Source organism: Perognathus longimembris, chromosome 6 (genome assembly GCF_023159225.1).
Source record: "Perognathus longimembris pacificus isolate PPM17 chromosome 6, ASM2315922v1, whole genome shotgun sequence".
NCBI lineage: Eukaryota > Metazoa > Chordata > Mammalia > Rodentia > Heteromyidae > Perognathus > Perognathus longimembris.
This window is the reverse complement of record NC_063166.1, coordinates 44,119,839-44,145,102: the sequence shown is the minus strand read 5'-3', so window position 1 is coordinate 44,145,102 and position 25,264 is coordinate 44,119,839. Positions and strand designations below refer to the sequence as shown.

Genomic DNA, 25,264 nt, shown 5'->3' with positions numbered 1-25,264 from the left:
GGAAAATTAGCTGGTTGAGGGGTCCAGGTCTTTGGAGATGGGGATTCTGTGTAGAGAACTTTGAACCCCTACTCCCTGCTCCCCGCAAAAAAAAAAAAAAAAAACCAAACAAACAACCTTTGCCTTGGTCCTGTCTCTCTTAGACACTACCTCCACCATCCAATGCCCATCCTTTGTAAATTGTCTGAGGAATTTATTGCTAATACTAGATGAACTGTGTCTCTTCTTTTTAAAATATAGACAGGGTCTCTTTATGTAACCTAGGCGGGCCTTGAACTCTCAATCTTTCTGTCTCCGCCTCTCAAGTACCAGGATTATAGATATGTACCACCACACCTGGCTGAACTACCTTATTTTGTCTCATTTAATTAATCATAAGTTAGATTGGATAAAAGATGAACCTTAAAATCACTTTCTTCTCATACACTTGTGTTGCCAAATGGTCTTTGACATACAAGAGAAAAGCACAAAACCTTCTGGTTCTAAGATGGATTCAGTCCCATCACCCAGGATCCTGTTAAGAATGAGGTCTCATGCTGGCTATAGTGTGACTCATGCCTCCAAAGCATCCTAGCTACTCAGCAGGCACTCAGACTAAGAAAATTGTGGTTCCAGTCCAGCCTAGACAAAAAGTTTCCAAAACTCCATCTCAACCAATAAAAAGATGGGTGCCATCTCCAGTTCTCCCTGCTGAATCAAGATCTCTGGGGGGTGGGCCTTAGAAATTGTGGGAATATGAGACAGGTACGTATGGCTCACAACTGTAATCCTAGCTACCCAGGAAGCTGAGATCTGAGGATTGCAGTGCAAGGCCAACCCAGACAGGAAAGCCTGTAAGACTCTTATCTCCAATAAACTACTCAGAAAATGCCAGAAGTGGTGCTGTGCCTCAAGTGATAGAGTGCTAGCCTTGAGAACAAAAAGGCTCAGGGACAGTGTCCAGGTTCCAAGTTCAAGTTTCAGGACCGGCAAGAAAAAAAAATTGTAAAAAAAAAGAAAAGAAAAGAAAAAAAATTGTGAGGGTCTCTCTCTCCCTTGCTCTCTCTGCTTCCCTCCCTCCCTCCCTTTTTTCCTTTCTCTGTCTCTCTCTCCCTCTCCCTCTCCCTCTTTCTCTTTTCTTTCTTTCCTTCTTGTGTCAGGGATTAGGATAGGACCTTGCACTGAAGTATACCCCCAGACCAAAAGTTGTACCTTTTTTTTTTCTTTGGTCCTAGGTCTTGAACTCTGGGCCTGAGTGCTGCCCCTGAGCTCTTCAGCTCAAGGCTAGTGCTCTACCACTTGAGCCACAGCACCACTTTCAGTTCTCTGGTGGTTAACTGGAGATAAGAGTCTCTACTTTCTTGCCTGGGCTGGCTTTGAGCCTGATCCTCAGATCTCAGCCTCCTGAGTAGTTAAGACTACAGGTGTGAGCCAAAAGTTGTATCTTAACAGTCTCTCCATGTGACTCTTCTGCAGGGTCAAAAATTTGAAGGCCTTCTACCATTGCAGACAGCTTGATATCTGTAAACATCATCGGAATCAAGGCGCAGTCACAGAGATAACTCTGCTCTAGACTCTGCCTCTTGGACAATGCTAGCCTTTTTTGTAGGCATGGCATTGATGCCCTTCATTTTTTGTGTGTGCTAGGTAGGTCAAGTTCCTAGGGAAACACAAGTCTGAGATGACTGTGCCCTTGGGACCTCAGGACTATGTCTGTGAGAGACCACGGGGAAGGATTTGCAGCATTTGGCTGTAATGCAACTTTATGAATGGCTTCAGCCCATTGGAGGGAATTCTGAAACCTTTTGAGGCAATTGGCCACTGTCCTGGTCAGCTGTTGGAGTAGGCTATCCCAAGATGCTTGTAACCTAGGGGAAGGTAGTTGAAAAGGCCACGCCCACAGACAGTCACATTGGAGAAGTATAGGCAGCCATGCCCTGTCAGTGGGGTAGTGACTGTGCCTTTGTCCTGCAGGAGGGGGCCAAGAGCCCACAGCAGGTTACCTCCTTTGTATCTGCAGACACAAAGAAAGACCTGTGCGTCTGCAGCCATCTCCCATGCTGTTTTGTCTACTTTCCTCTTGGTTTTTCTGCTGATTCTCAACCTAGTCATCTGTATCTCCATCAGACCTTTGCTCAGTTACCCAGATGGAAGACATTAGAGGGTTAATAGAAACATTCTGTCATATGTCCTCCCATTACTGCTCCTGAGTTGTTAACAGATTTTGGGTGGGGGAAGGTAGATCCAGGTGTCTTACTTGTCCCCAGAAGGAGATACCTGTTAGAATGACAGCTGTGAGCTTCCAGAGAGTCAGGGGACAGGGAGGAAGGGATAGAAAAACTGCTATGATAACTCTATACCTGTAGGAACAAACTTATCTCTAAAGAGCACCTCTGTGAGCCGGGCACTGTGGCTCACCCCTGTAATCTTAGCTACTAGGAGACTGAAGTCTGTGGATCATGATTCAAAGCCACCCAGGGCTCATTTTCAATTAACCACCAGAAAAAACCGGAAGTGGTATTGTGGCTCAAAGTGCTAGAGCACTAGCCTTGAGCAGAAAAGGCTCAGGGACAGCACCCAGGTTCTGCATTCAAGCCCTATGGTTGAAAAAAAAAAAAGTACATCTGAATCTCTTAGCAATTGACTTAACATATCCTTTATTTCTTTTCTCCAAGATCCTGAGATTATGGGTCCCCCAGGATCTTATCCCAAGGCCAGTCTTTCTGGAGTAACTTGTGGCATGTCTTTTGTCTCCTAGGGGCCAACACACCCTATGCAGCACAGCCCACCAGCTACGACTATGATGCCCCATTGACTGAGGCCGGGGATCTCACTGCGAAGTATTTTGCTATTCGAAAGGTTATCCAGAAGGTGAGTGCTTTGTAAGGGTGATTAATGGTGGGCTGGTCTCAGCAAAGTCTGCTTTGAGCTCCTTGTAGCTCTAGATGACTTCCGGCCTGCACGTTTAAAAGAGTAGATGAAAAGAAGTTTAAGTTTGAGTGTCTTTAACACCCAGTCAGGGACAAGCCTCTGAGCAAATTACTCCACTGAGGGATTTATTTGTAAAATTGGGATGACCACACTTGATTATGAGTGGGTCAAAAGGACCTTTTAACACCATGCAGGACAGCCTGTCCATACTGATATGTCAACATATGGTAGCCATTCCCATTACTTAAGGCAAGAAAATGTGTGTCCACTTAAAAACATGAAATATTTAGGGGAAAGAAAGGAACATAGCACCAGTGGGAAATGAGCAGCACTCTAGTGTTCTACGTGGGGGAAATGATTGTTGTTTCCTTCTGGCCTGCTCTAAAGTGCTTAGTCCTGCCAGCAGCATAACCTTTTGAGATACCTAAAGCTCCCAGGTGGGGTTTCCTGTCTCTGTGGTGGGGAAAAAAACAAACCACCACAGTTTTTCTGCTCAGTCACCTGAGTTTTGAAGTTACACACACACACACACACACACACACACACACACACACACATCCCTTTTCTGCCTATAAACTGTCTGGCTTTTTTATTTATTGTTTTTTTTACTTTATTTATTAATTGAACACAAATTTTTTTGACAAGGTGTTGTGCAAAAAGGGTACAGTTACATAGTAGGGCAGTGTGTACATTTCTTGTGATATCTTACGCCCTGTTTTTCTTTCCCTTCTCTAGGTCAGGTAGACATATATACAATATACAATGTATCAAGAACATATACAATAGCCACGTGGTCAGGCCCAAGAAATTCGCCTAGGCTTTAAATGTAATGTCGATATTAGACAATATGTCGACAGTAGTCTTATATGAACGTACATACTTAGCTTTTGAGCTATTGTATTCCACTGAGAGGTTGATTTTTTACCTTTGTATGTTGAGTAGTTGTTTGGTTTTAGTTACATAATGTTGGTTCGCTGTCCCAATCCTGTGGGAAATACTATTTGACAAGCAGTTTTTGGTTTCACAGACCTGGTCTCTACTGTCTCTCCGTCCCCTTTGTTAACAGTCATATATTAGGGAGATCATGCCCTTTGTTTTCTGTGTTCTAGGCTTGTCTCGCTCAACATTATTTGTTCAAGTTCTGACCATTTCCCTGCGAATACCAATATTTCACCATTCCTAATTGCTATCCATTGTGTATAAGTACCATATTTTTGGATCCATTCGTCTGTGGAGGGGCATCTGGGTTGTTTCCATATTTTGGCTATTGTGAATTGTGCCACGATAAACATGGAAGTACAAATGTCTTTTTTATATCTTGGGTTTTGCTGTTTAGGATAGATGCCTACGAGTGGTATGGCTGGGTCATAGGATAGGTCTATATTGAGCTTTTGATGAACCTCCATACTGTTCTCCAAAGTGGTTGTACTAATTTGCACTCCCACCAACAATGGAAAAGGGTTCCTCTTTCCCCCGCACCCCCTCCAGCATTTGTTGTTGCCTGAGTTCAGAGTATAGCCATTCTAACTGGCGTGAAGTGGTATCTCAGTGTTGTTTTTATTTGCATTTCCTTACTACCAGGGATGTTGAACATTTCCTCATATGTTTCTTTGCCATTTTTATTTCTTCTCTTGTGAAATCTCTCTTTAGCTCTTTTGCCCATTTCCTAATTGGTTTATTGGGCTTGGAGAGGCTTAGTTTTTTGAGTTCTCTGTAGATGACAGATATTAGGCCTTTGTCTGTTGCTGTGCTGGTAAAGATCCTTTCCCATATGGTTGGCTGTCTTTCTGTTTTGGTGGCCATGTCCTTAGCTGTGCAGAAACTTTTTAATTTGTAGTAGTCCATTTGTTGAGTCTCTCCCCTATCTGTTGTGCCCCTGGGACTATATTCAGGAAGTTCCTTCCTGTGCCTATAAGTTCTAGCGACTTTCCTACTCTGACCTTCAGTAGTTTCAAGGATTCAGGTCTAATATTGAGGTCCTTGATCCATTTTGAGTTGATCTTGGTGCATGGTGATAGGCTTGGGTCTACTTTGAGTTTTCTGCATATGGCTGCCCAGTTCTCCCAGCACCAGTAGTTGAAGAAGCTATGTTTATTCCATTGTATGTCTTTAGCTCCTTTGTCGAATATCAGCTGACTGTAAGAGTGAGGTTTTATTTCTGGATCTTCAATTCTAATCCATTGGTCTTCTGGTCTGTTTTTATACCAATACCAGGCTGTTTTTGTTATGATGGCCCTGTAGTAGAGCTTGAAGTCTGGTATTGTGATACCTCCTGCATTGCTTTTTTTGCCTAGAATTGCTTTGGCTATTCTAGGTCTTTTGCTGTTCCATATGAATTTATGGATTGCTTTCTCTATTTCAGTGAAGAATGTGACTGGGATTTTGATGGGGATTGCATTGAATTTGTAAAACAATTTGGGCAATATGGCCATTTTCACTATATTGATTCTGCCTACCCATGAGCATGGGAGGTCTTTCCATCTCCTTGTGTCTTCTTTGATTATCTTATTAGATTTTTATAGTTTTCATTAAACAGGTCCATCACGTCCTTGGTTAAGTTGATCCCTAGGTACTTTATTCTTTTTTGGCTACAGTAATGGAATTGTTTCCATAATTTCCTTTTCTGCTTGTACGTTGCTGGTGTACAGAAAAGCTGCTGACTTTGTGGATTAATTTTGTATCCTGCTACTTTGCCAAAATGGTTTATTAGGTGCAGGAGTTTGGGGACTGAGTTTTTTGGGTCCTTCAGATATAAGATCATGTCATCTGCAAATAGGGATAGCTTGATTTCTTCCTTGCCGATGTGGATCCCTTTGATGTCCTCCTCTTGCCTTATTGCTATGGCTAGGATTCCAGCACTATGTTGAAAAGATGTGGGGAGAGTGGGCATCCTTGTCTTGTTCCTGAGTTTAGGGGTAATGATTTAAGTTTCTCTCCATTTAATATGATGTTAGCAGTTGGTCTGTTGTATATGGCTTTTATTGTTTTGAGGAATGTTCCATCTATTCCTGTTCTCTCCAGAGCGTTTAATAAGTATGGATGTTGTATTTTGTCAAAAACCCTCTCCAGGGGCTGGGAATATGGCCTAGTAGTAGAGTGCTTGCCTTGTATACATGAAGTCCTGGGTTTGATTCCTCAGCACCACATATATAGAATAAGCTGGAAGTGGCGCTGTGACTTAAGGACTAGAGTGCTAGCTTTGAGAAAAAAAAAAGCCAGGGGCCGTGTTCAGGCCCTGAGTTCAAGCCCCAGGACTGGGGGGAAAACAAACAACCCAAAAAAACCCTCTCCAGAGCTGTCTGTTTTAACCCCATATCTAGCTCTCAGTATTCCCAGTACTGCTGAGGTGGTGTTTCAACCTCTCAAAACTTTTTCCAGGTTTCACAGCTCAGCTTCAGAGTTCCCTACACATTTCATTTCTTTTTAAAAAATAAACTTGGAGCCAGGAACGCGTGGCTCAGGCCTTACATCCTAGCTACTTAGGAGGCTGAGATCTGAGGATCGGAGTTAGAAGCAAGCCCATGCAGGAAAGACCATGAGATTCTTATCTCCAATTAACCATACATGCAAACACACACACACACACACACACACACACACACACACACACACACACACACACACGGAGCTGTGGCTCTAGTAGTAGGGCACTAGCCTTGAGCACAGAGCTCAAGAGTCAGCCCCAATCCCAGTGTTCAAACCCCAGTACCAGCAAGAACACAAAATGTATAATCAAGCATGGGTAGCTCGTGCCTGTAATCCTACCTACTCAGGAGGCTGAGATCTAAGGACTGTGGTTTGAAGTCTGTGAGACTCTTTTATTTCCACTAAACTACCAAAAAAGCTGGAAGTAGAGTTGTGGTTCAAGTGGTAGAGTGCTAGTCTTGAAAAAAAAGAAGTACTTGCCCTAATTCATGCCTCAGGACTAACCAGCACTAATAAATAAATAAACCTATAAAACAGTACTATAATGGTTTCAGATACTGTTCCACTTTGCCCACATAGTTCATTCGTTGACAAATGATTTTAAAAGTGTTGTCAAGCCAGGCACTGGTGGCTCATGCCTGTAATTCTAGCTCCCCAGGAAGCTGAGATCTGAGGATTGTGGTTCAAAGCCAGCCTGGGAAAGAAAAGCCATAAGACTCTTATCTCCAATTAACCACCAGAAAGCTGAAAGTAGAGCTGTGACTCAAAATGGTAGAGTGCTAGCCTTGAGAAAAAGAGCTCAAGGACAGTGCCCAGGCCCTTAGTTCAAGCCCATGACTGACTAAATAAATAAAGTATTGTCGAATACTGTCTTTGTGCCATATGTGGCTGGAGCCTAGTAAATGAAGCAAAGGGAAGCAGGACATGAGGCCAGAGAGATAGGTGGGGAAACTGATAAGGCTGAAAGGCTGAAATGAAGATCCGTTGACAAGTTGGCGGCTGTACTGACAGCCAACTTTGGAAGAAAAGGCAAAAAAGGCAGAGGTGTAGAAGGAAGGCTAAGTGGCCTTTTCTGTGACAGAAGATCATGGCTGGTGAAGGTAGAAGGAACTAGTTAGTCAGGTTCAGACCATATCATACAAGTGGAGCTGCCAAGCACTGGTGGCTTACACCTGTAATCCTAGCTACTCAGGTTGAGATCTGAAGATCATGGTTCAAAGCCAGCCCAAGCAGGAAAATCTGTGACACTCTTACCTCCAATTAACCACCAAAAAGCTGGAAATGGAGCTGTGGCTTAAGTGGTAGAGCTCTAGCCTTCAGCAAAAAAGCTAAGGGACAAAGCCCATACCCTGAATTCAAGCCTCAGGAGTGGAATACACACTCACACACACACACACACACACACACACACACACACACACACACACACAGAGAGAGAGAGAGAGAGAGAGAACCTATTAGATTTCTCAGGTGTTTGGCCTGAGCATTATGCAAGAACAAAGTTATCATTTCTGTTTTGTTTTGTTTTGCTGGTCCTGGGGCTTGAACTCAGGGCCTGAGCACTGTTCCTGGCTTCTTTTTGCTCAAGGCTAGCACTCTACCTCTTGAGCCACAGCGCCACTTGTGGCCTCTTCTGTTTATGTGGTGCTGAGGAATCGAACCTGGGGCTTCATGTATATGAGGCGGGTACTTTACCACTAGGCTGTATTCCCAGCCCCAAACCCAGGGTTTCATGTATACGAGGCAAGCACTTTACCACTAGGCCATATTCCCAGCCCCAAAGTTGTCATTTCTGTGGGGAGGTGGGCAATTCAGTCTTAGAAGTGCTGGTCTGACATGTCTAATAAATGTGCTGGTAGAACTGTAGGGTGGGCACTTGAGTATATAACTCAGAACTCATGACAAAGATCTAGTACCTGTGTCCTAGTACCACTCCTTCATTCTATTTTTTTTTTTTTTTTTGCTAGTCCTGAAGCTTGAACTCAGTTCCCAGGCGCTGTCCTTGGACTCTTGTTGTACAAGGCTAGTACTCTACCACTTGAGCCACAACTCTACTTGTGGCTTTTCTTTTTTCATGGTTAATTGGAAGTTGGAATCTCATGGCCTTTACTGCCTAGGCTGGCTTTGAATTTCTATCCTCAGGCCTCAGCCATGTGATTTCTTTCTATTTTATTTATTTGTTTATTTATTTTTGCCAGTCCTGGGTCTTGAGCACTGTCCCTGGTTTCTTTTCTGCTCAGGGCTAGCACTTTAGCTCTTAAGCCACAGCGCCACTTCTGGCTTTTTCTATATATGTGGTGCTGGGGAATTTAACCTAGGGCTTCATGTATGCGAGGCAAGCACTCTACCGCTAGGCCATATTCCCAGTCAACACAGCCTTCTGAATAGCTAGGATTATAGATGTGAGCCACCCGCACCCAGCTTGTACTAGGATTTTTTAAAATTAAATTTTATTGACAAGATGATGTGCAGAGGGGGTACAGTTACATAATAAGGTAGTGAGTACATTTCTTGTCATATTTATTATGCCCTTCCTCATTTTTCTTTCCCTTCCCTAGTTCAGGTAAGCATATATACAATATCCAGTGTTGTACTAGGATTTGAATGCAAGTCCTCATACTGGCTGAGCAAGTAAGTGCTCTCCCACTTGAGCCATACCCCTAACTCATTTTTGCTTTGCTTATTTTTTAGATACAGTCTCACAGTTTTGCCTGGGTCTACCTGGTTTGAGTTCCTCCTATTTGTTTCCTGTCATGGGGATCATACACACACACACACCCATGCCAACTGTGTATGTTGACACAGGTTTTTGTTTACTGCTTTTGGCTATGCTAGTCTCAAAACCACAGTTCTAGTCTTCATCTCCTCAGTAGCTGGCATTACAGTCATGAGCTACCATCTCTGACTACCTTAGTTCTTAGGTCTGAAGATATCATCTTTCTTGTTCAAACAAGTATCTTTGGATGTTTATTTAGCATTCTGATCTTAGCCTCAAACCTTTAACTTCTTTTACTCTCTGTATGACAATCTTGACTATCTTGAGATATCTCTTCTAATTCCATTGTTTCTCCTTTTGCAGCTATAAATTCTGAGGTTAAACTTTTTTGGTTTTTTGATTGTGGGGCTTGAACACAGGGCCTGGGTACTGTCTAAGCTCTTTTGTTCAAGGTTAGCACCCTACCACTTTGAGCCACAGCTCCACTTCTGCTTTTCATGTGGTTGATTGGAGATAAGAATCTCATGGACTTTTCTGCCTGGGCTAGCTTTGAACCTCGATCCTCAGATCTAAGCCTCCTCATTTGCTAGGATTATAGGCATGAGCCACTAGCAGCCAGCAAGGTTAAACATTTCTATGGGTCCAAAAAGAAATGTACTCATTACCTGACTTATGTAACTATAACCCCTCTGTGCTTCACCTTTCTAATAACAATTTTTAAAATGTTGTAGAATTATTAAGTTATATCTTTTACTCTACATGTTCACATAGACATTTGTAATGCTAGGTCATCATTTTTTTATATTTTATTTTATTGTCAAATTGATGTACAGAGAGGTTACAGTTTCATACGTTAGGCCTTGGGTATATTTCTTGTACTGTTTGTTACCTCCTCCTTCATTCCCCCCTCCCTGCTCCCCTAGTTCATCATTTTTAAAGTTTCTCATGCCTATATACAGCCTGCCTTTATTTCTTTAAAGATATTCTTGGTGTATGTCTGTACTGGATCGTTCTAGCATCCAAAGGCTTTCCATATCTGATTCTGTTCTTGACTGATTTTTGGTTCTTGCTCATGGTAACTGTTTCTTTGCAATTTTGATGGTAGGCTCACTCTCTTGGAACTTGAGGAGATATTTGAGGTTTGTGGGAGAAAGTGATATCTTCTAGAGAAGATTTTCATTTCCTTTGTGTATATTCGGCGGAGGAGGGGTATGCTGCTACTGGGGCTTGAACTCAGGGTCTGGGCACTGTCTTTTATCTTTTTCACGCAAGGCTTGCACTTTACTACTTAAGTCACACCTTTACTTCCAGCTTTACTTTTATTTTATTTTATTTTTTTGTTAATGTGGGGCTTGAACTCAGGGCCTGGGTGCTGTCCCTGAGTCTCTTTGTGTTCAAGGCTAGTGCTCTACCACTTGAGCCACAGCTCCATTTCCAGTTTTTGAGTGGTTATTGGAGATAAGAGTCTCATAGGGTCTTTTCTGCCTGGGCTGGCTTTGAACCGCAATCCTCAGATCTCAGCTTCCTGAGTAGCTTAAGATTACAAGTGTGAGCCACTGGCACCTGGTCACTTTCAGCTTAGTGATTAATTAGAGATAAAAGTCTCATGGATTTCCTGCTCAGTCTGGTTGTGAACCATGATCCTCAGATCTCAGCCTCCTGAGTACTTAAGCCATCAGTGCCCCACTATTGTATAGCTTTATTTTTATTTTTTATCAACATTGACAAGATATGATTCTACTGTTGCATAACTTCCATCAGTTCTTCTGAAAAATTATCTGTCTGTTGTTGTTGCTCCTTGGGTGGTGGTAATTCTTTTCTCTAACTGCTTTAAAATGTTTCTCTCCAGCCTCGTTGTGTAATGGGGTCATAATGCCTGTAACCACTGCGAAGCCTTCTGACATAAAAGTCGTGTGACACAGAGAGGCTGGGCCAGAAAGAGCGGTACGCATATAGCCTGTTAACTACAACATGGCTGATTTACATACTTTCACAAATTACATAGACACATACTAGGATCCCTCTCTAGCATGAAGATGCAGAAGATCTGTTGGATGCTAAAGGCATCCAGCTGGTGGCAAGGAGCAAGATAATGCAGAGCAGCAAGATGTGGAGAGGAAGCAACAGACTTAAAAATTAGGAAGCCAAATTGTCAGGACTTGCTGATTGGCTGGATGCAGGCAGAAGGAAGATACATGGATAATGGAGTAGGTATTGGGATTGGCAACTTAGACAGGTGTTTGCAGAGGAGGCAGAGGCAGGAAGAGATCCCCAAATTCAGTTCTGGGCTTGCTCACCTCAAGATGACATCCAGGTGTAGCACCTGTCCAATAAGCCTGGTTATTTTCCAGGGAGACAAGGCAAGTCAGTCGCAGACATGCATGAGGACATCCAGGTAGCATCTGTCCAATAAGCCTGGTTATTTCCTAGGGAGGAGAGGCAAGACAGTTACAGATATGCGGGAGACCATCTTTTCTGTCAGTGTGAGACTGGCAGTATGGCCAAGACTTCCTGGACTCTTTGTTAATGGTCCATCAGACTTCTCTCAACTTTTCTGCTGCCAAACTGGTTTCTTTGTGTCTTTGTTTATTAAGAACCAGCCTATAAAATTCCCTGCCCTTTGTGGTTCAAATGCCAGTTGCTAGCTTGTCATAAGAGACTGTGAGCCTGATGACTAATCCAGGCAAAGGGTTGGGGCCACATTAGGGTTGAAAGGGGAACAGCCCCCCTGCTCTGTGTGCTCACTTGCCAGATTTTGGCTGATGGTGCACCTTTCTCTAGAAGTCGATTCTGCCTGGCTAAGTTCTTTTCCAGTTGGTGTCCTTATTTCTATGTGACATTTCAATAACCTGAGGTATTTCTAACCATCACCTTAGGGGATTGAAGTCCAGATGGAGGCTGAGACTTGATGTGGAGTGCCAGGGAGAAGGACCAGCGGCCCCACAAAAGATAACCCCAGGAACCCCTACATATTCTACCATCGAGTAGAGTAAGACAGATACATGATAGAGACCAGCTTTAGGAATAAAAGCGATAGGTGGTAGCCTAATATATCATTTCCCTTCTTTTTTTGTTCTTTTTCTTGGTATTTCAGGTCTGGAAGAGAGACTTATCCTACTTCAAAAGATTTAGTGGGAAACAGCAAGGGAAGGGATAACATTGTCCAAAAAAAAAAAATGTTCTCTTTACATGACTTATGTCACTGTAACCTGTTTGTACATCACCTTTATAATAACAATGCAAATGAAATAAAAGGGGCTGGGGATATGGCCTAGTGGCAAGAGTGCCTGCCTCATATACATGAGGCCCTAGGTTCGATTCCCCAGCACCACATATACAGAAAATGGCCAGAAGTGGCGCTGTGGCTCAAGTAGCAGAGTGCTAGCCTTGAGCAAAAAGAAGCCAGGGACATGCTCAGGCCCAGAGTCAAATAAAAAGATTTAGTGGGCTAGGCACTGATGGTTCACATCTGTAATCCTAGCTATTCAAGAGGCAGAGATCTGAGGATCAAAAAGTCCATGTTACTCTAATCTCTAGTAAACCACCAAAAAGCTGGAAGTGAAAATAGGGGCTCCTATGAAACTTTATATTCACTTGGCTGATTTGTTAAATTGTATGGGAAATACTTGCTTGCATGTAGGAAAGGAAACTGAAGGATAGACACCTCCATATAGACCTCTGGTGCTACAAACACTTAAGGAGTGGAAAATGTCTTTTTTTTTTTTTTTTAACTAATTTCAGGAGGATGTTAGATGGTTATAGGCAGTATCTGTCACTCACATGGACTTAGGAGATGAGGTGTTCCCAGCAGGCTACATTAGCCTGTGCCTGTGATGAAGGGCTGAAGGACACAGAAAGACTTTTACATGACAGTCTTCAAGCCATGATAAAACTTATGACATTTGCATTTTCTCAGGTAGTCCTCTTTGGTGTGGGTAAATCTCAACCAGACATGGTTAACACTTTGACTTTGAGGAATGAACCATGATACTATAGGGCAGCACCTCCTCCTCCTGCTGAAATTTTTTATGCTTTTGAATAAATTGAAAACTTGTTTTAAAAGCTGTGTGTCAGTGGCTTATGCCTGTAGGCTACTTAGGAGGCTACGATCTGGAGGAGGATTGAAGTTTGAGGACAGCCCAGGCAGGAAAGTTCACTAGATTCCATCTCCAAAGTAGACAGCAAATAAATAGGGCTGGGGGCTGGATTTCAATGGTACAGTACTCGTTTAGCAAGTTCAAGGACCTGAGATCAAATCTCAGTACTGCCCCTTTTGCCTCTTCAAAAAAATAAATAAAATCCCTGCTTTGAGTTTTGTTTCACCAAGGCCCAATGCCTGTGTGCCTCTGATCATATAAGATAATATTTATAGCCGGATGCTGGTGGCTAACGCCTGTAATATTAGCTACTCAAGAGGCTGAGGTCTAGAATCACAGCTCAAAGCCAGCCCAGGCAGAAAAGTCCATCAGACTTTTATCTCCACCTAAAAGCTGGAAGTGGAGGTATGGCTTGAGTAGTAGAATACCAGCCTTAAGAGAAAAAGCTAATGGACAGTGCCCAGGCCCTGAATTCAAGCCCTAGTATCTGTACATGCACGCACACATGCACACACATGTTTTGTTCTAGTTCTTCATAGAGATGTCATCAAATAGAACAGTTTAGCTGGATTTTGGAGATGGCTCACTCTTCAGACATTAATGAACTGATATTTGAGAATGTTTACATATATTCCAGGATTCAGAATGGTCAAAATTGGATTGGGGGCAGGGGGAATAAGAACACACTGTGATTTTTAGTACTTCCAAAGCCTAAGGAAACCAGAAAGAATGGAGGTACACATCTGTAATCCCAGCACAGGTGATCACAAATTCACAGTCTAGAATATATAAAAACTGACAAAATTTCCATACTCAAGCTATCCTGTCTCAGCCTCCCAAATACCTAGGGTTATAGATATACACTATTACACTTGGCTCATGTCTTTTTTAAATGTCACAGAAATGCAAATTCATAGAACATTAGAAACACAAAGACCTTTTTCATTGAAAGTTCTGATTGTATTTTATCTCTTTTCCTTTCCAAAATATTATTAAATAATAAAGGATTTAAGGGGGTGGGGATACTGAGTGTAGAACTCAGGGCCTTGTGCTCCATGAAAGCACTTTATGGCCTAGCCATGCTGCCAGCCCTTTTTGCCTTGGCTATTATTCTAATTATGTCTCAAATATATACCCAGATTTCCTTGGACCAAGATCTGCCTATTCCTGTTTTCCACAGAGCTAGGATAACAAGCCTAAACCACTGCACCCATCTATTGATTACGATGGAGACTCATTTATGCCTGGGTTGGCCTGGGACCTCAGTCCTCCTGATTTCAACCTTCCATGTAGCTGAGATGACAAAAGTAGGGACATTTTGAAAAAATGAAATCAACCAAGGGGAAGCTGTCCCTGCATGAGAGATCTCAAAAGATCTCTAGAGAAAGGAAGTAGACGGGTGACTACTTAAATGACGTAGGATGAAGAGTCTAGAGAAAGAAAGTAGATGGGTGACTAGTTAAAGGATGTAGGATGAAGAGTCTTGGTGTCCAGAGTGTATGAAAGGCATTGGGAACCAAAGAGCCCTGGAGATCCAGGGAGCCGTGGTTTGAATGCAGTTTGTTCTACATCCATGTGTTGAGATCTTGGTCCCCTGGGTGACAACATTGCAAGGTGGGGCCTAGAGCTGGGTGCCAGTAGCTCACAGCTGTAATCCTAGCTATTCAGAAGGCTGAGATCTGAATATTGTGGTTCAAAGCTAGCCCAGGTAGGAGCATCTATGAGACTCTTATCTCAAATTAGTCACCAAAGGCTGGAAGTAGAATGTGGGCTTCAGTGATAGATTTCTAGCCATGAGCAAAAAGGCCAAGGGAGAGCCCAGAGTTCAGACCTTATTACCAACACACACACATACACTAAAGTGAGGCCTAGTGGAAGGTCCTTAGATCAATTAAGGTATTTATCTTAGAACCCTGGTAGTTCTCCCAAGGTGGTTCTTATGAGCCTGGCCCCATGAGGCCTCTGTAGCTTCCTGTTGTGAAATAAGATCTCTTCCTCCTTCATGTGCTCCTGCTATCCATCACAAGATCCTCCCCAGGGCAAAGTTTATTCTGGTACCATGCCCTTGGTGCAGTAAATCTATAAGCTAAGTAAACCTGTTTTCTTCATAAAGTTTAGATTGCTTTAGGTATTTTGTTATAGTCATGGTAATACAGCTACATAACAGGGTATGTTACAGGGTATAACTGAGCTGAAAATGAGACAGTGAATTAACCCCAATGTATTTCCTTTCCCCCTTTTATTCCTCTCTCAAATTCGTCAGGGAGGCTGTATTTCCACTAGTCAAAAAAAGAATTTTTTTCCTTAATTGTGTGTGGGAAAGGTTTATTGGGTTTGAACTCAGGGGCTGGATGCTGTCCTTGAGCTCTTTTGCTCAAGGCTAGTGATCTACTACTTGAGCCACTGCTCCCCTTCTGGCTTTTTGAGGTTAACTGAAGATTAAGAGTCTCATGGACTTTTGCTGCCTGGGATGACTTCAAACCCCCAAACCTTAGATCTTAACCTCTTGAGAAGTTAGGATAACAAGTATGAGCCAAGGACACTCAGAATTTTTTTTCTTTCAAAATAGTTTTAAATGCAAACATCCCAAGGCCAAAGACCTTCCATATGTTATGACTCTATTAAATCACCCTAAAACAAAGCTACCAGGCTAGCAAGCCCTTCCCTGTTCACATAACAGGACTGGTAGACAGGATGATTCTGGAGGCACCGATACTTCTCTTGGCATTGCCACTAAATGTGAACAACCATAAATACTGCAACAGGAAATAGACCAAGATGAAATAAACAGAAAAATAACTTTAGAGGAAACAAAGAAATTAGGAACCATGAAAGTAGGAACCAGGAAAGACCCTAAGTGAAACCTCTCAAATTTGTGAGCATATTGGGTATAATACATACTTAATAGGGTTCTTTTAACTTTTTATTTAGGATAGTTCCAATATTAAAAGTTATGTTCCCTACTCAAATTTACCCACATCCGTATTTCATTCTGTTCTATAATTGTGTTCATTCTCCCCGATTTGTATGTATGTATGTATGCATTATATGTCTAAGCCATTAGAAGATTGCATATAACACAGTCCTTTACTATTAAATACTTCAGGCATGTGTGTCTGTGTGTACATATGCGAGTGCAAGACCTAGTGTTATGCCAAGTCGCGAGAAGACCACCAAGAAGGCCACCGAGACTCAGACATTCTGAAATGCAAAAGCAAGGCTTTATTCAGGCGGGCTGTAACTCGGGCCTCGTCCTACCCACCGACACAGCGGAGGTTAGGAGGAAGCCCTGAGCTGCGATTGCACAGGGCTTATAAAGGCAAAAAACAAAGTTACAGCAATCAGGTGTTCAAGCAAGCAAGATTAGGACACAGGTACAAATCTGATTGGCTCAAGGCTTGAGGCATTCTGGGGGCAGTTAGAGGTAAGCATTCCCAGTGGTTAAAGTTCTCGACCGGCTGGGCCCTAATAAGCTTGTCCTGGGTTTGCCCACAGGGCCTGCTTATCTCAGGTTCACGTGGTAAAGTGGGGTTCGCGTGGTAAAGTGGAGCCAGACTTCAAAGTCTGGCTCTTCCTTTCCCCCTTTTCTCTTTGGTACCTTGGGAGCCAATCATGGCCCCATTCTGTCCATTTCAATGGCTTGCATGTCTAGGGGATGATATAGAGGTAAGGCATGGGCCAATAGGGCCCAAAGTAGTAACCAAAAACAACTCTGGTCCCTTGGTTTTAAAGGGGGGGCTGATGGGTGAAGATCATCCATCTTCTGTAGCTTCTTCAGTCTGACTGAGGGACATTGACCTTACCTAGCCAGGAACCTATAACCTTAGTCTACTTTACCAAGGGACTGCAGGATTACTTCAAACTGAAAATTAACTTTCAGCTATACAGACTTACCATTAGCTGTATAGTGTTTAAGATCCAAATGTCAGCAACAAAATACATAAACTTCTCAGCTGTGCTCTTAAGGGTTGGGTGGCTATACCCGTATTCCTGAGCAAGCCCAAAACTACTGATGCCTTCTTGCATGGGACTTTACAGGACTCCTGCTAGTTGCTAAAATAAGGGGGTCACCCCACTTTGGAGTGAGCTGCCAAAATAACATCAACATTAGCCAGGGTAGCAAGGAAAGAAGGCAAAAAGAAAATTATAACAATATTCAGTCTAACTTTCTTTTTTGAGGCGAAGGCAAAGTGGCTGAGTCGGGTGCTTGGAGACCCTCCCATGTTCCATCACGGTAGTCGTCGTCCAGGGCAAAGGGGTCAGCTGGCCTGGCGTGGGAGCAATAGACCCAAGTGGTGATGCCGTTTACCTTGAGGGCGGTGGGAGTAGTCAGTAGCACTATGTAGGGTCCCTTCCACCGTGGTTCTAAGGATTTGGGGTTATGCCTCCGGATGAACACCCAGTCCCCTGGTCTGAATAAATGGGGGGTAGGGACAGAAGTGGAATCATATAATGCCTTAAGTTGGGGCCACATATTCTTGCTGCAAATAATCAAGTTTACACAAAAATTCAGTATCATCCAAATCAGCAAGCAGTTCAGTCTAAAGGCTAGGGATAATGGGCGGAGGGTACCCGTACATTATTTCAAACGGAGTAAAGCCAAGCTGATAGGAGAATTTCTTACTCTAAGCAGAGCAAAAGGAAGGAGTGACACCCAGTCTGCTCGTCTCTAAGGCCAATTTAGTCAAGGTCTCTTTTAGAGTCTGATTCATTCTCTCTACCTGTCCTGAACTCTGGGGTCTATAAGCACAATGCAATTTCCAATCCATCCCCAGTGCAGTGGCTATTCCCTGACTTACTTTTGAGATGAAGGCCGGTCCGTTGTCTGACCCAGTGGTGGATGGGAAGCCATACCTGGATAGGATTTCTTCCAGGATCTTCTTAGCCACTACATTCGTGGTCTCATGCTTTGTTGGATAAGCTTCAACCCATCCTGAAAAAGTGTCTACAAAAACTAGCAAATATTTGTATCCAAATTTTCCAGGTTTAATTTCTGTGAGATCTATTTCCCAATATACGCCTGGCCTATCCCCACGGAGGCAAGCTCCTTTAGTAACTTGTTGATTGGGGGCATTGGTAAGCTGACAGGCCTTGCAATTTTTTAAATATCTTCAATTAGTTGATCTCCTTGTCTAATTTTTACTTTGGAGTGTCGGAGCAAGTCCTGCATTCTTCGGGTTCCCATGTGAGAAGCTTGGTGGATGCCTTTAAGGATCCCCTTACCCAGCCCTTGTGGCAAGATAAGTTTCCCTTCACCAGTTTTCCACCAGTCATTGTTTCCTTCTTTGTCCAGGGTTTTGTGGGCCATGGGAATTTTCTTTATCCACTCCAAGTCTTCTTGGGAATACTGGGGCACAGGAGGCAAACCTCGTGGCCCTGGGTCTACTAGAGTCAATACTTCTGCTCTGGGCTGGAGGGCTGCTTCCTTGGCTGCCTGGTCGGCCAGATTATTCCCTCTAGTCACCGAATCAACTCCCTTTTGATGACCCGGACAGTGCATAATGGTAATCTTTGCTGGTTCCCATAGGGCCCGGATGAGGCTTAAAATATCCTGCTTGTTTCTAATGGCCTTTCCTTCGGCTGTCAGTAGCCCCCTCTCTTGGTAGATGGCTCCATGAACGTGTACAGTGGCAAAAGCATACCAACTGTCTGTATAGATATTTAGTCTCTTTCCTTTTCCCATCTGTAAGGCTTTTGTTAGTACCATTAGTTCTGCTCTTTGTGCAGAAGTTCCCTGGGGAAGTGCCTCTGCCCACACTATCTCAGTGTCCGTAGTAACCGCCATACCTGCATACCTTTTTCCATCCTGAAAGAAGCTGCTGCCATCTGTGAACCAGGTGTGCTCGCCATGTGATAGCGGAAAATCCAGCAAGTCTAGCCGGAGGCCATGTGCTTGGGCCAGGATCTGCTCACAATCATGCAGGGGCGCTTCCAGATCCAGATCCAGCAGCAGAGTTGCTGGGTTTAATGCTGTAGGTACACAGAAGCTGACACTTGCGGGGCTAAGTAACAAGATCTGGTAATGGACCATGCAGGCATTGCTCATCCACCGGTCGGGTGGTTGTTTTAGCACTCCCTCTAGAGCGTGTGGAGTGGCCACAGTCAGGTTCTGTCCCAGAGTCAACTTACCTGCATCTTTTGCCAAGAGGGCTACTGCAGCTATTCTCAAGCACGGAGGCCACCCAGCGGCGACAGGATCCAATTTCTTTGACAAGTAGGTGACTGGTCATCTCCAGGGCCCAATTGGCTGGGTGAGCACCCCTTTTGCTATTCCTTTATTTTCAGCCACGAATAATGTGACTGGTTTATTCACGTCAGGTAGGCCTAAGGCAGGGGCTTCCAGAAGGCTTTTCTTGATTGCCTCAAAGGCTTTTTGCATCTGCTCAGTCCAATGAAACTCTGGGAGGTTTTTGGTGGCTTCATGTAGAAGCTTGGCCATCTCAGCAAACCCAGGTATCCACAGCTGGCAAAAGCCCGCTGTTCCCAGGAACTCTGACTTGTCTGGCTGACTTAGGCACAGGGATTTTCAGCACAGTCTCTTTACGTGCATCTGAGAGCCAACGCTTGCCCTCTTTTAATATGAAGCCCAGGTAGGTAACTTCAGGTTTACAAATTTGTGCCTTTTAGTGGAGGCTCTATAGCCCAAGTTGCCACGAGTCTTTAAGAGCCTAGCTGTTCCCTTTAGACAGCTATTTTGGTCTGGAGCGGCTACTAACAAAACATCTACATATTGCAATAGACTTATTCCAGTATTTTTGAAGCAGTACTCAGTTCTTCATGTAACACCTCATCAAAGATGGTAGGCGAATTCTTGAATCCTTCAGGCAGCCTGGTCCAGGTCAATTGACCGCTTATCCCAATCTCAGGATCGTGCCAAGTAAATGCAAAGTAGCTTTGGCTCTGTGAGGCTAAGGGCAGGCTAAAAAAGGCATCCTTTAGATCCAACACAGTATACCACACATGGCTCAGTGACAGGGAGCTCAGCAGGGTATACAGGTTTGGGACTGTTGGGTGAATGTCCATTACTCTCTTGTTAACTTCTCTCAAGTCTTGCACTGGTCTGTAATCATTAGAATTAGGCTTTTTGACAGGCAACAGTGGAGTATTCCAGGCTGACTGATGGGCTTCGGAACTCCTAAATCTAACAATTTTCTGATGTGGGGAGTGATCCCCTTCTTTGCTTCTAGTGACATGGGTACTGGCAAACTTACTGGGTCGGCCCCAGCTTTGAGTTCCACAAAGATTGGAGGATGATTTTTTGCCAATCCCATTCCCCAGTTTCTGCCCATGCTTGGGGAAACGCCCGTAGCCACTCATTTTCCGGAGACTTAGGCTTGGGATGCTTGTATAGCCTATACTCCTCTTCTAACTTACTAGTTATCAGTATACTAACAGGTTTTTCTCTTGAGTTCATCACAGAAGCTCCACTGCCTGCGAACTGTATTTGAGCTTTCATTCTTGTTAAGAGATCACGTCCAAGCAATGGATAGGGGCAGTCAGGGATGACTAAAAATGAGTGGGTTACCTGGTCTGCTCCCAAGTCCACTGTTCTTCGGGTAGTCCATTTATAGGGTTTAGTGCCCGTCACACCTTGGAACCATGTTGTTTTAGTGGACATTGGCCCTCTCGGAGCTAGCAATACTGAATTTTCTGCTCCCATATCTACCATGAACATGACTGGATTCCCCTCCACTTTCAATGTTATCCTGGGCTCAGGGAGGGGGTCTGAGCCCCGACTCCCTCAGTCACAGTCCTCAGCCAGCTCTAAGGCTGCCAACATTCTTAATCCTACTTTGTTTTTTCTCCTTTTTCTTGGCTAGCTCTGGGCAGTTTTTGATCCAATGCCCCTCTTCCTTGCAATAGGCACACTGATTCTTCCCCACTCTTGATTGGGGTTTGGGCCTCTGCTCCTTACTTGGAGAGGAGGACTGTCTAAAGTTTCCTGCCTGCACAGAGGTCAGGATTTCCCTGAGGTCCTTGTATTGTGCCTGTTGTTGCTCCAAAGTTCTAGCCAAACTCTTTTCCTTAGCTCTGTTTCTCTTTTCTCGCTTGATTTCACGTTCTTTGTCCTTCCTTTCCTGTCTTTGTTCTTCTCTCTATTATAAACCTTTTCCGACACTGCTACTAGATCCCTAACAGATTTTTCACCAAGCCTGTCTAGAGCCTGCAACTTCCGCTTTATGTCCAGTGCAGCTTGATTTATGTAGGCAAACATAATCATCTGAGCAGATTCCTGGGTCTCAAGATCATACGGGGTGTATTGACTAAAGGCTTCCATGAGCCGCTCAAGGTATGCTGTCGGACTTTCACTTTCTCCCTGTCTAATATCATAAACTTTGGCCATATTGGTAGGTCGGTGAGCCGCCGCCTTGAGACCTGCCAACCGAGCCTGGTGATAGACAAGGAGTCGTTCCCTACCTTCAGCCGTATTGTAGTCCCATGCTGGTTGGGTCTCGGGAAAATACGTGTCAAGGCAGGATTTGTGATGGGCGTTCTGGTGGGGCCGGGGATAAGTCTCCGGGCCGCTTCTTGGATACAACCTCTCTCCTCAGTGGTGAAAAGGACCTGTAAAAGCTGTCTGCAATCATCCCAAGTGGGGTGGTGAGTAAAAAGTATAGTTTCAAGCAAGCGAATTAAATCCTGGGGTTTCTCAGAAAGGGGGGCATTTTGGGCACGCCAATTGTAAAGATCACTAGTAGCAAATGGCCAGTATTGGAATTGTTGTCGACCATCTGCATCCACAGGACCTGTAGGGCGTAGGGGAAGGGCAACAGAATTATGAAGAGATGTAATTCTTCAGCGCTGGCGAGTTGACTGAGTGGGACCCTCCGGGGCAGAGGGCACAGCTGAAACATCTTCCTCAGAGTCCTCCGAGTTAACTGGGGTGGGGAGTAGGGAGGGGGAAGCATTTCCTCCTCCGTGCTTCCTCCCTGGAGGACAGGTGGGTATAATTTATTCTCTTCCCTCTTGGTTTCTCTCTTGTCAGCCCGTGTCTTTTGAGTGAATATTGGGGTAGAGGAAGGAGTGGAGGAGGGAGTCGGTAAGAAAGGCCGAACCCAAGCTGGAGTGTCCCTGTCAACTAGTTCCCTCCAGGTGTCTATATAAGGAATCTGATCTAGATAGCCTGAACGAGGGGCATCGATTAGGCTTTGTAAAGCCCTGATCTTAATTACGTCAAAGTTCCCCTCAGGTGGCCAATTAGCTCTCTCAAGGGTGGGCCATTCTGACTTTCACAGGGTAATCCATTTTTCCTCCTTAAGGGCCACACCTCGGTTCTGAGCTATCTCCTTGACCTCCCTCCAGTGAGCTAGAGTCAAATCTAGGGAGCTAGATGGAGGTCCCCAAGATAGAACGTTACCCATAGCTCTGATCAGATGTTCAGTCCAAAAGGCTACAAAAAACAAAACAATTAATACAAAAGAAGGAAAACACAGGCCTGAGAACAAGAAAAGTTGGAGATCTCCCAAGTTGGCCCACGACCTCCTGCAAGGGTGCAGAAGGAGTGGACCCAAGTTCAAGGCAGGGTTCCAGGGGTCCCCCTTCAAGGGTGGAGAGTCTGGGGCGTCCCCCAGTCTCCCCAGGATTGCCGAGTAAGCGTGTCCGCTTTGACAACTCCTTCAAGAAATAAGCAAAAGCAAAATAGACAAACAGACATTACAGGACAAGACAAATGAACAGGGCTGTTTTCTTACCTTCGGAGTCTGGGGTCTCGGGGGTCTCTGGGGCTATCCTGGACGAAACTCCAAATGTTATGCCAAGTCGCGAGAAGACCACCAAGAAGGCCACCGAGACTCAGACATTCCGAAATGCAAAAGCAAGGCTTTATTCAGGCGGGCTGTAACTCGGGCCTCATCCTACCCACCGACACAGTCGAGGTCAGGAGGAAGCCCCGAGCTGCGATTGCACAGGGCTTGTAAAGGCAAAAAACAAAGTTACAGCAATCAGGTGTTCAAGCAAGCAAGATTAGGACACAGGTACAAATCTGATTGGCTCAGGGCTTGAGGCACTCTGGGGGCAGTTAGAGTTAAGCATTCCCAGCGGTTAGAGTTCTCGACCGGCTGGGCCCTAATAAGCTTGTCCTGGGTTTGCTCACAGGGCCTGCTTATCTCAGGTTCACGTGGTAAAGTGGGGTTCGCGTGGTAAAATGGGGTCTGACTTCAAAGTCTGGCTCTTCACTAGAGCTCGAACTCAGGGCCTGTGCATTGTCTCTGAGCTTTTTATTTATTTATTTATTTTTTTGCCAGTCGTGGGCCTTGGACTCAGGGCCTGAGCACTGTCCCTGGCTTCTACCCGCTCAAGGCTAGCACTCTGCCACTTGAGCCACAGCGCCGCTTCTGGCCGTTTTCTGTATATGTGGTGCTGGGGAATCGAACCTAGGGCCTCGTGTATCCGAGGCAGGCACTCTTGCCGCTAGGCTATATCCCCAGCCCCTGTCTCTGAGCTTTTGTGCTCCAGACTAGCACACTACCACTTGGGCCACAGCTCCAATTCTGGCTTTGGTGTTTAATTGGAGATACGAGTTTCTTGGACTCTCCTGCTTCATTTCCTTCAAACTATGATCCTCAAATCTCAGCCTCCTGAGTAGCTAGGATTATAGGCATGAGCCACTGGTGCCTGGCTTTAGTATGTTTTATAAGAATTTGTAAATATTCTCCCTATCTACCACTCAGAGCCTGGTGCTGTCTTTGAGCTAGTTTGCTTAAGACTAGCACTCTACTACTTGAGCCACAACTCCACTTAGGGCTTTCTTGATGCTTAATTAGATAAGGGTCTCATGGACATTCCTGCCTGGGCTGTCTTTGAACCACGATCCTCAGATCTCAGTCTCATTTTGCCATTTGTTTTCAAGCCTTTGGTTCTAGAATTGTCTGTATGATTCCCAGAATCAGTCATTTGTTCCTTCGACTTTCCAGAATCAGCAGCACTGTGCTTTGATTTTTTTACCTCCCTTTTGAAAAAACAAATTTTGGGGCTGGGAATATGGCCTAGTGGCAAGAGTGCTTGACTTGTATACATGAAGCCCTGGGTTTGGTTCCCCAGCACCACATATACAGAAAATGGCCAGAAGTGGCGCTGTGGCTCAAGTGGCAGAGTGCTAGCCTTGAGCAAAAAGAAGCCAGGGACAGTGCTCAGGCCCTGAGTCCAAGCCCCAGGACTGGCCAAAACAAAACAAAACAAAACAAATTTTAAGGCTCAATTTCTGATGGATTCTCTCTCTGTCTGCCTCTGTCTCTCTGTCTGTCTCTCTCTTTCTTTCTTGCCAGTCCTGAAGCTTGAACTTAGGACCTGGGCACTGTCCCTGAGCTTCTTTTGCTCAAGGCTAGCACTCTGCCACTTGAGCCACAGCACCATTTCTGGCTTTTTCTGTTTATGTAGTAGTGAGGAATCGAACCCAGGGCCTCATGGTTGGCAAACACTACCACTAAGCCACATTCCCAGCCTACTTTTCTCTCTTTTTTGTCTTGTTTATAGTTTGAAGGAGTTCCAGAAGGACCTATTCCTCCATCTACACCGAAGTATGCATATGGGAAAGTTGTTCTGGAAAAGGTAAGCAATACATAAACAAGAGCAGGCTGGGAGGGAGCAGGAGCGAGGACGTAGAACGCAGCTACAGTGCATTGAGGTGCTACCTGGGGAAGGGCTCATGAATTTTCTTTCTGTGGGGTTTCTGCGAGCCTGGGAGTGGGTGCTGTTTCTGGGGAAATGAAGAGGAGAAGATGAGAAGATAATGAATGCGTGTTGACAGGAAGTGCAGGTTTGCACAAAATGGAGTAGTGGGCATTCTCAGGTAATTCTGTTCATTTGTCAGCTTTCCTGGCAGTGCTAGGATTCTGTGGATATGATAGGCCATGTCATTATTCTGGCCTGTGAAAGCTCTTCTCCTTAATTTTCCCTATCTGCTTTTTGGGGGGACTATACTGGGTTTGAATAGAGACTGGTGTTCCACCACTTGAGCCTTGCCTCAGCCCTGTTTTTTTGTGATTGTTTTCAAGATAGGGTCTCATGAACTTTTCTGCCTGGGCTGGCCTTAAGCCATGATCCTTTTACTTTCAGCCTTCACTGAGCCACTATTGCTAGATTATGGTTTTCTTCGTGTGTGTGTGTGTGTGTGTGT

The 25,264-nt window shown here is 44.5% G+C and overlaps 1 protein-coding gene across 1 annotated transcript in view; it reads left to right on the top strand.

The window, feature by feature from the left end:
* Glb1 (galactosidase beta 1) overlaps positions 1-25,264 on the top strand; it is a 116,791-nt gene that overhangs the window by 56,607 nt on the left and 34,920 nt on the right. The window contains exons 10-11 of the mRNA XM_048348625.1: positions 2,738-2,850; positions 24,622-24,696. Of these exons, the coding sequence (XP_048204582.1) occupies positions 2,738-2,850; positions 24,622-24,696 (188 nt within the window). The remainder of the gene's footprint in view (positions 1-2,737; positions 2,851-24,621; positions 24,697-25,264) is intronic.